Genomic DNA, 12,903 nt, shown 5'->3' on the forward strand with positions numbered 1-12,903 from the left:
TGTTGGCCTCGAACAAAAATGGTTATGGGCCCCCCAACAGAATATGACAATTATTTTCATTCTGACACTAAGATTACTTGTTAGATGGGGTTTATGTGAACATTATTTAGATTCGCTTTAAAAACATTTCATAAACATCCTTGGGTGGCTGGCAAATATGTTAATGTTGCCTGGTCAAATCCCAGGCCATTTCAGCGTATTGAAAAGAATGTCTGCAAAATGCCCAAAACATCTTCTGTCCCCAAACTAAACCTTGCACCAACCAACGTACACAAAAGAGGTAAAAGAACAAGCAAATGAATCTTAAATGCACAAGATTCAACATCATCTCTTGCAGAAACATTTCTGCAAGTATCTATTATTTAAAAGGGGTAAACCTAGAAACTTCTCGTCAAGAAACAAATCAAAATGCAAGAATCATCTTAAAAATTTGGGCTGTCAAATGGGGCTCTTGTTTGGGTACAAATCGCCTTGTCATTCTTTCTTCCCAATCCCATGGGACATATTGTAGATGCCTCGTCCCTGAACAGGTTGGATAAAAATTAATCACATAAACATGGCCGCAGAAATAGAAATCCAACTTAAGGATGAAGATAAATGAACTTACAATGAGATAAATAGAAGAAGCAGCCAGCATTACAGGAATGGCAACTGAAGTGACCTTGTCGAAAGGGCCTTTCACATACGTGTGCTTGTGAATGCTCTGGAAATATTTTTGGTGCTCGAAGAGCTTCTCTCTTGGTCTGAAGGGTGTCTCTGCCATCCTGTATCATTGGTAAATAAATAAACTTTCAAATTTTAATGTCTCCATATCTACTACCAGTGTTATTAAAGGCCCAGGCACACTAAGGCACAAAAGGGTGTTAGAGTCTAAGGTGCAAAGTGAGGCGCACGCCTGATAGAACTAGGTGCATACTAACTAAATATAAATATATATATATATATCCTAGTTGAAGAATAAGGTATAAAATAGATCCTAACTCCTAATAATATATTCATAAGCATGTTATCAAGGAAATTAAAAAAATTAACATATACTAACGAAAAGAACAATAAAAAATGTCAAAAGATGCAATCTAAGTCCTTAAATCAACTTAAATTAAATTTTTAAATAATTTAAAAATCATCCTCATCATCAAGATCAAACATTTTCGTATTTTCATCATTAGAAGTATCATCTCTAATATCTTCTTCCACATCATCTCTCTATCTATCTTCATCTAGTTCAAATTCAATTCGAGCATTTGAAGTAATAATCCTTTTACTCATTGTCAAATTTGTAGTTGAAGCAATAAATTTAAAACCTAAACAATAAAAAATTAAATAAAATCCTAAAAACAATTAAAAAAGCCCAGGCGTGCCTAAGCCCAAGGCGCACCTTGGTGGTCTACACCAGCTTAGAAGCATTCCAAGTGCCCAAGGTGCGCCTTGTGCCTAGGCGCGCGCCTTTAATAACACTGTCTACTACCGTCTTCATCCTCTTCTAACAGATAAATTTACTCTCACTTTCACCCTTATATGGACTGTTGTGCATATGTGGGCATGCAGACTTATGCATGAGGTAAAATGAGCCAACACTCTTGATGTGCCCTAGTGGTCTTTTCACCAAATCCATATATAAGAAAATTGTCTATCCAGTTTGGCCACTTTGCTTGGGGCATGACTACAATAAGGCATCTTAAGCTTTCTAGTAGTTTTCCATGTTCAGATAGGAAATAGGATTACGAAGAATTTAACCAAATGAAAGGATTAAATGATTACACGGGCAAAAGAACATACTCAGAATGATTAAGAAATCAAAATACAATAAAGTAATACACAAGTAACACAACTAGCCAATAACTTATCTAGACAATAGGTTTATGAGCTCACCAATAAGCTATAGTTATTGGGACAACAGTTTATTAACACTACAATAAATCAACTTCAATCAATCACACAGATGGTTAGAAATTTGGTTAAGAGCCAATGTAAATGCAAGACTTGTGCCATCAAATGATAAATTAAATAATATGAAGCTAAAAATTTCCACATGACAACCAACATAAGACTTTATTTATGATTTTTGATAACTAAACACTTGGTTATTTAACTCCTGGAATGCAATTAACCTTTAGAAAGCACTGTTCTAATGTGCAATCAGCAGTGAATTCAGGAACTAAGTTGTTGTCAGCTAAAATTTCTAAGATAATGCGTTGACCAACTATACCTCACCTTGTATTCAAGAGCCAACCCTAGTAAATGCAGTCACATCACCCTTCTTTAGGGGCATTCCTACTTGCTGAACCAGTAAAGTAACACTGTCACTTGTTGAGGGATCCTTCCATTGGAGCTTGCACTTCCCAATTCAAGCCATATTCACAAAAAATTGATCATTCAGAAAATTTCCCCCTATCTGTAGTGATAATCACGACTAGCCTAGGTTATGAGTTAAGATCAGCATCTAGTTTGCATGAGCAGCCTCATACAAGTCTTCTGACCAAATATGACCCGAGGCAAACACACAAATGGAGCATCCATCATACATCTTGCCAATCTCAAGAATTTAAGAAATTTAAGCAAAGTTGCATCCAAATATAGAAGATCAACAATTAAGAAAAGGCACCAGATATGCTTGATACAATTAGCAGCAAGGGATCAACATGAAAGATTCTGCAGCAAGCAACGATTTATCAATTAAAAGCGTCAAAGAAGATTTTCAACAAGCAAACAAAAATGAAACCATTGATAAAAGACAGTAATTTCTGTCCTCTTCAGCAGTTGCAATTTATCTAGGTAACGTTCATTAAAATGAGTAAAACAAGGGAGTATAAAGATAAGATTAGAATGTTTTCCGGACCAAAATATGAAATGATCAAAATAAGGCTAAAAAACATTCCAATATTTATAACAGATTGTTTGTTAATTTTTTGGGAATCCATTGAGAATTGTATTTTTTTTCCATATGTTTGTTAAATGCATATGATAAGCACCAAGATAAGGGTTTTTTACCAAAATATCCCTATTATCAAATTCATTCAAAACTGTATGTTAACATTATCAAAAATTTATGATTAAAATAATGTTTTATGATTAATGTGAATTGTCAAAAAATAAAAATAAAATTAGTGTTTTATTTTCTAAATCCATGCTCAAAAATAAATTCTTAAAAGATTCAGAAGGTAGAAATAATTATTGGTGGAATTACAATAATTCCAATTAGATAATTAAAAATTGTCAAAACATATTTTCATATTAGATAATAAAATATAAAATTGAATAAAATAATTTTAAAAATTGGTGAAAGGAATTTGTATTAGATAATAAAATATATATAGAGAGAGAGATTTAAATTTTAAAAATCGATGAAAAGAATAATTTCATTTAAATTTTAAAAATTGTCAAAAGATATGGCAATTTAAAAATATATTAAATGACATTAATTATAAGACTTAAATAAATAAGTACTTTTAAAATCAACCTTATTGTAAAAATAAGACTTAATAAAATTAAATTTTAAAAATGTATTAAATAACATTAATTATCCTACAAGGGATATATGGGTAATTTAGTCTTATCTGTAAAATATCAAATAAATTTATCTGAATAGAGGGCCAAATAAATTTATCTGTAAAAAGTAAGATAAGAAGTCATGTGAGGGTTTTTCAGGAAAAGGTCAGATAAGTTTAACAAATGCGTTGGAAAGGACAAACATCCGAAATGGTTCCCATATCTAACCTTTTACACTCTATATCTTGGTTAACAAACACTACCCTAATAGACTAGTAACCATTCTTCTCTACGAATACAAGCACATAAAACATACAACCCCTAGTTTCCATCTATACTTAGGGTGCGTTTGATTGCAAGCATAAAATTTGGGTGGAAAGAAAATATTTTCTAGGCAATTGAATTGCCTAGAATTAAATTCTAGCGAAAATGTCAATTGAATGTGTTTGATTGGCTTAATTTTCTATCTAGAAATTGTTATACTTTTTCAATTTATGATGTTTGATTACCATTATTTTTTATAAAAATATTCATTTTTTATATATTACATATTATTTTTTATCTCCACGCTGGCCAACCATCACCCAATTCTCTCCACTCCAAAACGCCACCATTTTCATGACCCTCTAATTCCACACTGCTGCAGCCTCCGCCATTGATGGATTCTCTGAAACCCACTTTGGCTCCAACCAAGAACAAGCTTTCCAAGACCTTCCACAAAGTCATCCACCGCAAAACCGCCACCAAAACCCTCTCCAACTCCAGCTTCTGCCTCTTCATTCCTCAGGAACACAAGCCAGCGAGGAACAAGGCCGACCTTGGAAGCGTTCGTGGCCAAGCTATTCGCCACCGTCTTTGTCACCAAAGCGGCCTACACTAAGCTACAGACAACCCAGTTACCCTACAACGTGTCAACGAGGTCGTCATGCGCGAGCTGAAGCTGCTGTCGGAGCTAAAGCATAGCTTCTTGAAGAAAAAGACTGATTCTTCGCCGCCCCATGTGACCATCTTGCTCACTGAGATTCAAGAGCAGCAGTCTCTGATGAAGATGGCGACGAACAAGGGGAATATCCGGCGCCGATTTCAGGAGAAAGTCGAGGTTGAAGGAGCGTCGAGAGATGAGGGAGTGACGAGAGAGTTAGTGAATTGCCTAGAAAATGAATTCTCTCTCCTCCCCTGAGAATTGATTTTCCAGCAAAAGTGAGAAAAACCCATCACGTGATTAAAAGTTAGAACTTGTATTCCCTGGAAAATATTGCTAATCAAACATCTCAAAAACTAGAACTTAGATCGAAAATATGGCCAATCAAACAGGCCCTTAATAAAACATCTCATGAATAATGTCGTTATTAAATTCACCTTATATGAACACATCCAACTTCATATGCATTGCCTCTACTATAAAAATACAAACACCTTTTCCCTGAAAAAGGATGGATATATTACTAAAATGAACATGAAGCAACCACAACACTGCAAGAGCATCATACAACATGTGAGAACCAACCCCACAAATAAAACCCCAACCGTAAAGTCAAAACACAGAGTAACAGCTCAAGGCCCAAAAATTTGGACATAACAGCCCCAAAGCGGAACACGATTCACAGCCACAAAGAACTAAAATAAGTAATCGCAGCCACTAACCCAAGCTTACATCACGAGTTGCAAAAATCAAAGAATCGTCAAAACACTGGACAGGTAGAGGCCCAAGAGTCGCAAGATGAGCAAAAACAAAAAGAGAATCCCCACGAAACAGAAGGCCCCAAAACCGCCGAAACCAAATTACGCATAGCACCAGAATCCAGCACCAGCAGAAAATGGAAAAGCGAAAATGCCAGAATAGAGATACCTAATAATACACATATATAGCGCGTCCACACAAATACATATAAATACCCGTCATGTATACATATCTGCATCAATCAATAGTCAGTACAACTACCAAGACGTAATCGAGATCGAAACCGAAAAACCAAAAACCTAAATACAATCAAAACGAAACCCTAATAGAAGTATATCTAATATATATGTCGAATAAACAAGCAATGTCCATATATGTGGAACATATCCAAACGGATGATAAGAAACAAATCGAAAGATTGATCAGATGGCGCATTCACATCCATAGATGTATATGTATGAATTCGAAACGAAAGAGAAGACTTACGCGAAATCGAGCGAAAAGCTTGAGAGAATCGCAGCTCGGGGAAACACTGGATTGGAAAGGGAAAATGTGAAGGGCGTGGATGCATGTAACCGTGGGAAGGGAAGGGTGGGTTTATGTTTGGGTCTGGAGTGGTTTGTTGTCTTGAGGTGATCAACAGTGGGCTGGGCCCACTATAATAGGCCCGCTATTAATGGGCTACGAAAGGGCAATTTATTAGCTCAACGTAGGTCCGCTCCCTAAAAGGCTAAAGGCCCAGGTTGCGGAAGAAACCCATAAAAGGGGTGATCTTGGGTCTGAATGGGTTTTGGCTATGGGTATTCAAAAAAATCGATACATCGCGAAAATTGGTCAAACCAAACTGAATCGGTCGATTTTTTTTTTTTACAGTCCAAAACGGTTTGGTAGTTATACAAACCGCACGATTTGCGGTTTGTATGGTTGGCGGTTTGGTTTAAAACCAAATTGCCCAAGAAAATATAAAAATATATATAAAAAAATATATTATTATAAAAATCACTCCAACAACCCTTACAACCCTTATTAAAAATTTTATAATAATATATAACAAGTTTATAATAATATATAATTATTATAATTGCCAAGAGATTATAATAGTTTATAATAATATATGATTATTCTTTGCAATATTTTTATACTATATTATATGTTGTTAATAGTTATTTTCAAATCGCGGTAAATCGCACCAAACCAGACCGCAAATGCAGTCTGATTTGGTGTAGTTTGGCCGCACCAAAACCAGACCGTGGTCTGATTTGATCAAAAAATCGTACTAGCGATTTGGTTTGTTGAAAATGCTTCATATCGGCTAAACCGCACCATGAACATCCCTAGTTTTGACTGTTTTAAAGATTGAACTCAATCAATGTGATTAGATTGGTTTTGATTTTTTGTTTTTTCTCAATTTAATTGAATCCGATGTTATATTTTTGACCTAATTGAATTTGTTTTGTAATGGATTTGATTAGGAGTCCAAATTTTAATATTTAGTTCATATTAAACCATAAACACCTTGTATGAGATGTAACAACTAACAAATGTATGGAAGCGTAACAAAAAGGCAACATTTTTTCCATAGCTCCTTGTGAGATCATCTACCACAAACTTTTACTCTCCATTAACATGAACAAGCCAAGCATACTTTGAATTCTCCCACAAAAAACTTTAATGCCATTCCAAACATTTTCTAATTTTATTGTCACATTATATGGGCACGAACCCCATAATACTTTAAACTAATAATATGAAGGACTTCTTCAGCCCTTAGGGCCCTAGCAGACATTATGCATTGCATGCCCAGATTGTAGAAGATCATACTCAAGTGTGACAAATTGGAAAAGAGAAATTAGATAGCTATGAATAAAGTTTAATAAATAATTTTTAGAAATTGATGTGATAAACAAAAATTTATAATAGTTTTATTCAAATTCATAACAGTTTTATCTAAAATTAATAATAGTTCACAATAAAGAGTAGATTTATTATTAATTTTATATATAATTATAATGAATTTCTATGTAACATGTCAATTTATGAGAATTATTTATCAAATTTATTTGTGGGTATAATATTTTTTATTGAGAAAACATTTAAGGATTAAGTGGATTATCATCTAGAATTCAATATTTTTTAAAAATTTCTAATAAATAATAACATTTACTAATAACTTTTAATATTTAAATTTGATATTTAATTAGACCAATCAAATAAACATATAAATTTAATCCCATATGTATATATATATATATCTTCTTTTTTTGATAATCCATCCATATATCTTCAATAATTAAAGGAAGACATATTAATAATGCATTATTCTCCTTGCAGCCTTTTTATTTGCAACATATAATAATTGTATGTTTTAGTATCGATAATGTTAATCTTTATGAGTTTCAATAAATACATCATATTAATTTTTATTGTTTTAGGGTTTAGGGTTTACCAAAATGAGAAATACAATGCACAAATAAAATTATGTTTGTAATGTTTTATTAATCAATAAAATTATTTTAAAAGTAAAAATAATACAATTTATTTAAAAATAAGATGCATTTACTAAAATTTAATCATTAAATTTAAAATAATAATTAGTATTACAAAGAGGCCTCTCAAGGCATTCAATGAGAAGACCTATCAAAAGCCAAATTAGTGGAGGTCAAATTAATCCTAATAATCCTTAATTTGCTTCTAACTTCTTCTAGCTAGCTAAGACTTTCATATGAATTAATTAACCTAATAAATTAATCCCGGGCTGTTTGCAACTTCTTTAATTTTAATTTTATTTACACAATATATTAATTAATTATGTATTTTTCGCAAAGACATAGACTTACTACGATAAATAAAACGGCCCTTAATTAACTAATTATATGATCACCAATTTAGCAATTCTTCATTTCTCATTTCCACTAAATTAGTATTAATTAATTAACTATTAATACTAATTAATAAAATACGAACACTTAAATAATTTTATGAAATCCAATAAATCTTTCAAACTTTGTACAGAATAAATTTACCGTTATTTAAGATAAGAGAAGTCATATATATATAAATATATATATTTATTTCTTAGCGATATTGATTTATTTCTTCATTCAACTTAAGGATTAATGGAAGTTCGTGATTCTACTGTTGACCAATGAGATGCGCCAGTTTCCCCACCGTGGCATCCACGTCATCGTCACCTTTCTCCCTCAATCTCTCACTCATCTCCTTTACTCTTCTTGTCACCTCCTTCCCACTTTCCCTCCCTACCACCTTCCGGATCACTCCGGCCACGTCCTCTCTCCGAAACTTCCCCTTCTCTCTCTTCACCTCCATTCCGCAGCCGGTCTCCGCCACCAGCCTGGCGTTGGACGGCTGGTCGAGGTGCATTGGCATGGCGACGATCGGAACGCCGAACACCAGGCCCTCCAGCGCTGAGCTCCACCCGCAGTGGCTCACGAAGCCTCCGATGGCGGAATGCCCTAGAATCTTCGCCTGCGGGGCCCACCCTTCTAGAACCATTCCTCTTTCCCCAACCCTCTTCTGAAACCCTTCTGGTAAGACCTCAAAGACCCTGCTTCTCTGTCCTCCGGGGAATCTCACGACCCAGATGAAATTCACCTTGCTGAGCTCCAGTCCATGGGCGATCTCTTCAATCTCTTCCCTGGAAAGGAAATATTCGCTTCCGAAAGACACGAACACAGTCGAAGAAGGCTCCTTCTTGCTCAGCCACTCCATTATCGCTGCATCATCGTTTTTGCTTGCGGGAACATGAACAAGAGGCCCGACTGGAACCACCTCCTTTCCCGATAAAACGGAAAGATAATCGAGATACTTCGCTTCGATCTCTCTCGATGACTTGATCAGCACCAGGCTCGAAGATCTTTTGATGCAGCCTAGGTACCTTGTCAGAAAAGATGAAAGATAAAAGTTGACATAGCAAAAATATATAAAAATCGTATTATGTTCTAGCATGTTGTACTCTATATATCTAGAAGGACCGAGATTCTGCTGAATATATTAGTTATTATACCTGTCCTTGTTTGTGATACCGTTTGCAGTCTCGTAAATGAACTGGCAAATGTACTGACGCTCATCCTCAGGGAAATCCAACGCCGGAAAAGGGAACTGGGTGTCGGGAAACTTGCAGACGTGAGTTAAGAAAGAGTTAGTGGCGGCGCCGCACGTGATGAAGACGACAGCCTTGGTGGAGGCTTCGGCGGCAGCAATTGGCACCCATGGTTGCAGGAAATCGTAGATGACGAGGTCGGGTTTGAGAACAGCGAGGAGGTGGCGGAAGGTGGCTTCGGAGGCGTCGAAAGCGGCTTTGAGGGCGGACATGAGGTGGGGCGGGAGATCCTTGGTGGAGTGGAAGTGGGGAGGGAGCTCCGGCGAGGGAGGAAGGTGGACGTCGACGAGTTGAATCGAGGGGAAGTGGCTGAGAAGAAGGGTTTCTCGGAAGGGTGTGAGATTGATCGGCGATGAACACAAGTAGATGTTGAAGTTTCTTTGTGAGAGTTTCTTGGCCAGCTCTAGGAATGGCGATATGTGGCCGTGAGCCAGCCATGGCCACATTAGGATAACTGGATTTTCATCGCTGCTACTGCTACCCATTCCTCCCTCTCTCTCTCTCTCTCTCTCTCTCTCTCTCTGAGTTGTCTGTATCTTTCTCCCTTCTCGTCTTGACGATCCATACATATATATATATATATATATCACCACGTCTGCGTTAAGGGCTTCTTAAAGAAATTGGGAAGGAAAGTGAGTTTAATTGAAGGGGAAGTTTGGTACAGAAAAGTCAAAACAGTATCGTACGTATAGCAAAGTGGACCACTAATTAAGTGGTATTATCTTTTAGTAAAGGATCGTAGCTCATAAACAAAATTTGCATTAAAATCTGGATAACACCCGCTTTATATATACATGGTGTTAAATAAAAAATTATTTTAATTATTGTTACATGGATATCGATAACACTGACACGATACAATAAATAAAAAAGATTAAAATATAAGGAGACAAAAACACAATAATATATATATATATATCATTTACATGGTTTGAGGTAGATGCTTCGACTTCCTTTCAATCTCAACCAAGGGATTCGTATCAAGCTTTCTTCTCATCATCAGTTGCTTCCTATGAAATAGAAAATTAAAGGATATATATTAGTGTCGCACACATCATCCCCATCTCTACAAGATAAATATATCTCTCATTATCTTTATTATCTCTCTTCTATCATCATCATCTTCACTCCGTTGTCATCATATTCGTCTTAAATCTCTCAAAGATACTTGCCTTTCTTCGTCTTCATCTTCATCATCTTTAATATCATCACTTTGCCTCTTAAACAAATCTCTTAGATAGTTAATCTGTCTTTTTTTGTCTTCGACGTCTTCACTTTATCTCTTAGATATATCTTTCAGATGATCTCTTTTTTTTTTTTCTACTTCTTCTTTTTTCTGTCTTCTCCAAAAAGTTCTCGTGAGCTTGGCTTGCCAAAAACTTCTTGCAAGCTCGAGCTTGACTCTTTAGAAATTTGATTTAGGATTTCTTTCTTATGTTTCAACTTTTGAATTCCCAAACTATATATGTATATATATTATATGTGTCTTCGACACACTTGTTTGGAGTGTCGGATATGTCTATCCTTTTCTTTTTAATTTTTTTTTCATAAAATGGAATGTTGGACATGCTCAAAATCATGTCAACCATTGTATCTATGTCAGACACGGCACTGACACTGTATTTTGTTGTGATCTAGTATGTCCGTGCTTCTTAGCTTCTAAATTTCAATTTTTTTTTTTTTTTATGAAGTGCCTTTATTTTTACTAAACATGAAAAGTTTGGTTAATTATGTTTCTAAATTGTTTGCTGAAGATAGATATAAATAGATCACGATTTGTAGCTTTACCTTTGGCTCTGCTGCTCATGTTGGGAGATTGGTATTTTTTTTTTTTAATTAATTATTCTTCTACATTCAGTTTTGGTAACAGAGTAAGCTGCTGCTGACTGGAAAGGTTGATTCATTTAACCGAAAGTGTATTAATTAATATCAACTCATGAAACAATCAACTTGCCCGATTCTGCAGCCAGAGACGTACGTCCACTGATTCAACCCAACACTTGTAATATTCTATTATTATTATTATTATTATTATTATTATTGTATTTAATTGTTGTAGACCGTCCGCAGTCCACAGCTTTGAACGGACACACTTTGTGCGGTAAACTTAAATCACAAATCATCATACATGAACATGATGATTGCTCCAAAATCATCCTAGCTAGCTAGCTAGAATAGAATCATTCGTCCACAGATATATATATATAAAATTTGCAATTTGTTTCGGCTTTCAAATGAGTCGCCCCTGCCCTGTATTGTATCCTCTCCTCCTCAAGCCACATATACATGAACATGATGATTGCTCCAAAATATCCCCATTTTTATGCGTACGTAATGCAAGATCGGAGACTACGCATTCTTTTCACCCACAATTAATTGTTCCTATCTCCTACCTAGCCACGCCACCACCACAAAAGCCAACACTATTTGGCGAATTGCTACCTAAGTTACTGGTCCCTGGTATATATGAGCATATAGCGGCGGCGAGGCTACCTAACTTCTTTGGTCTTTGTTTTGGTTTCACGAAGGTTACATCCAATGGATTGAGTTGAGTGCTCGGCTGCTCCTGTTTATTCAAAGCTTCTAGCACGCCCCATGTCTCATATATTATTATTATTATTATTATTATTATTATTATTATTATTATTATTATTATTATTATTATGTATAAGTAAATATCACACTACACGTTGTACACGTATAGCGTGGGAACCCTTTGCCAAAAAGTTATTGTACTTTAAAGCACAACTACTTCTTTTTAAAATGAAAATTAAAGTTATTTTAAACGAATATATAGCTTGTAATTAATGAAATTTAAAATTATTAATAAATTATTTATTTTTATAATTATTATGACTTTTCCTAATTATGTCACTTTTTAAAATAATTAATAATTAATATCACAATTTTTTTAATTATTTTACATATATATAATATAATAAATAATAAAATATTAACCAAACTTGTACATTTGTGTGGATAAATGTGCAATTTTATGAAGAGCAAAGGAAGCTAGGAGGAGAGGACCCTTTGTTGTATTAGCTGAGCCACGTGACCCAATAACTTTTTCGACGTCTGGAATGATCTAGACCCGATCCATTATGAATCGAATTTGTCGGATCTATTGCTCCTTAGATCAAGATCCCTAGTCTACAAACAAAGAGAATGAATTTTGTGGATTGAACCTGAAATAACTCCGATCCCTTCAGTGGGCCCAAAAACTACTGCGGCACTATCTGGGCTGGGCTCCTCTGGCCCATTTTTAATATGAGCCGGCCCAGCTGAAAACAAGCCACGCCAGTTCTTAGTGTGAGAACATGAAGAAAAAGAAAAAATAAAAGTAATTATTTTATTTATTGAACTATGTATAATTTATAAGCTAAAATCTAAAAATATATAAGCTATCCACTTCAATATATAAATCGACTAGAATCTTATCTTAAACTCAAACTCTTGTGTGAGAACCTTCTCTCAAAAGAAATGGTGTTGAATTTCAATGTACTTTGTTCAAGCATGAAATACTGGATGTAATGCTACTTTGACTCACTGTGCTTTGATTCTCATACAACAAAGTGATGGGATACTTCACTTGGAGATGTCGTTAATCAACCAT

General features: G+C 34.9%; 2 protein-coding genes across 3 annotated transcripts; both read right to left on the reverse strand.

Annotated features, from left to right (window-relative positions):
* Positions 1–220: 220 nt before the first annotated feature.
* On the reverse strand, positions 221–5,793 carry LOC127798467 (uncharacterized). 2 transcript variants are annotated; one of them, XM_052332048.1, is made up of 3 exons: positions 5,657–5,793; positions 608–764; positions 221–522 (listed from the first exon to the last, which is right to left on the reverse strand). In XM_052332048.1, the coding sequence occupies exons 2-3, from the start codon at positions 761–763 to the stop codon at positions 475–477; spliced, it is 204 nt and encodes a 67-aa protein (XP_052188008.1). In that variant the 5' UTR covers position 764; positions 5,657–5,793; the 3' UTR covers positions 221–474. The 2 variants fall into 2 exon arrangements, with proteins under 2 accessions (XP_052188008.1, XP_052188007.1); XM_052332047.1 differs by lacking the exon at positions 5,657–5,793 and adding an exon at positions 2,215–2,344.
* A 2,014-nt stretch (positions 5,794–7,807) lies between these two features.
* On the reverse strand, positions 7,808–9,851 carry LOC127797787 (UDP-glucosyltransferase 29-like). The gene is made up of 2 exons (XM_052330929.1): positions 9,195–9,851; positions 7,808–9,065 (listed from the first exon to the last, which is right to left on the reverse strand). The coding sequence occupies exons 1-2, from the start codon at positions 9,773–9,775 to the stop codon at positions 8,303–8,305; spliced, it is 1,344 nt and encodes a 447-aa protein (XP_052186889.1). The 5' UTR covers positions 9,776–9,851; the 3' UTR covers positions 7,808–8,302.
* Between the last annotated feature and the right edge of the window lie 3,052 nt (positions 9,852–12,903).

Source organism: Diospyros lotus, chromosome 3 (genome assembly GCF_014633365.1).
Source record: "Diospyros lotus cultivar Yz01 chromosome 3, ASM1463336v1, whole genome shotgun sequence".
Classification (NCBI taxonomy): Eukaryota; Viridiplantae; Streptophyta; class Magnoliopsida; order Ericales; family Ebenaceae; genus Diospyros; species Diospyros lotus.

Bases quoted from the DNA above. Each gene is read 5' to 3' on its own strand.
- LOC127798467 (XM_052332048.1), bottom strand. From the start codon at position 763: ATGGCAGAGACACCCTTCAGACCAAGAGAGAAGCTCTTCGAGCACCAA. The intron at 523-607 runs GTAAGTTCATTT...CAACCTGTTCAG, and splicing joins CTTCTTCTATTTATCTCATT to GGACGAGGCATCTACAATAT.
- LOC127797787 (XM_052330929.1), bottom strand. From the start codon at position 9,775: ATGGGTAGCAGTAGCAGCGATGAAAATCCAGTTATCCTAATGTGGCCA. The intron at 9,066-9,194 runs GTATAATAACTA...TTTTCTGACAAG, and splicing joins GGTATCACAAACAAGGACAG to GTACCTAGGCTGCATCAAAA.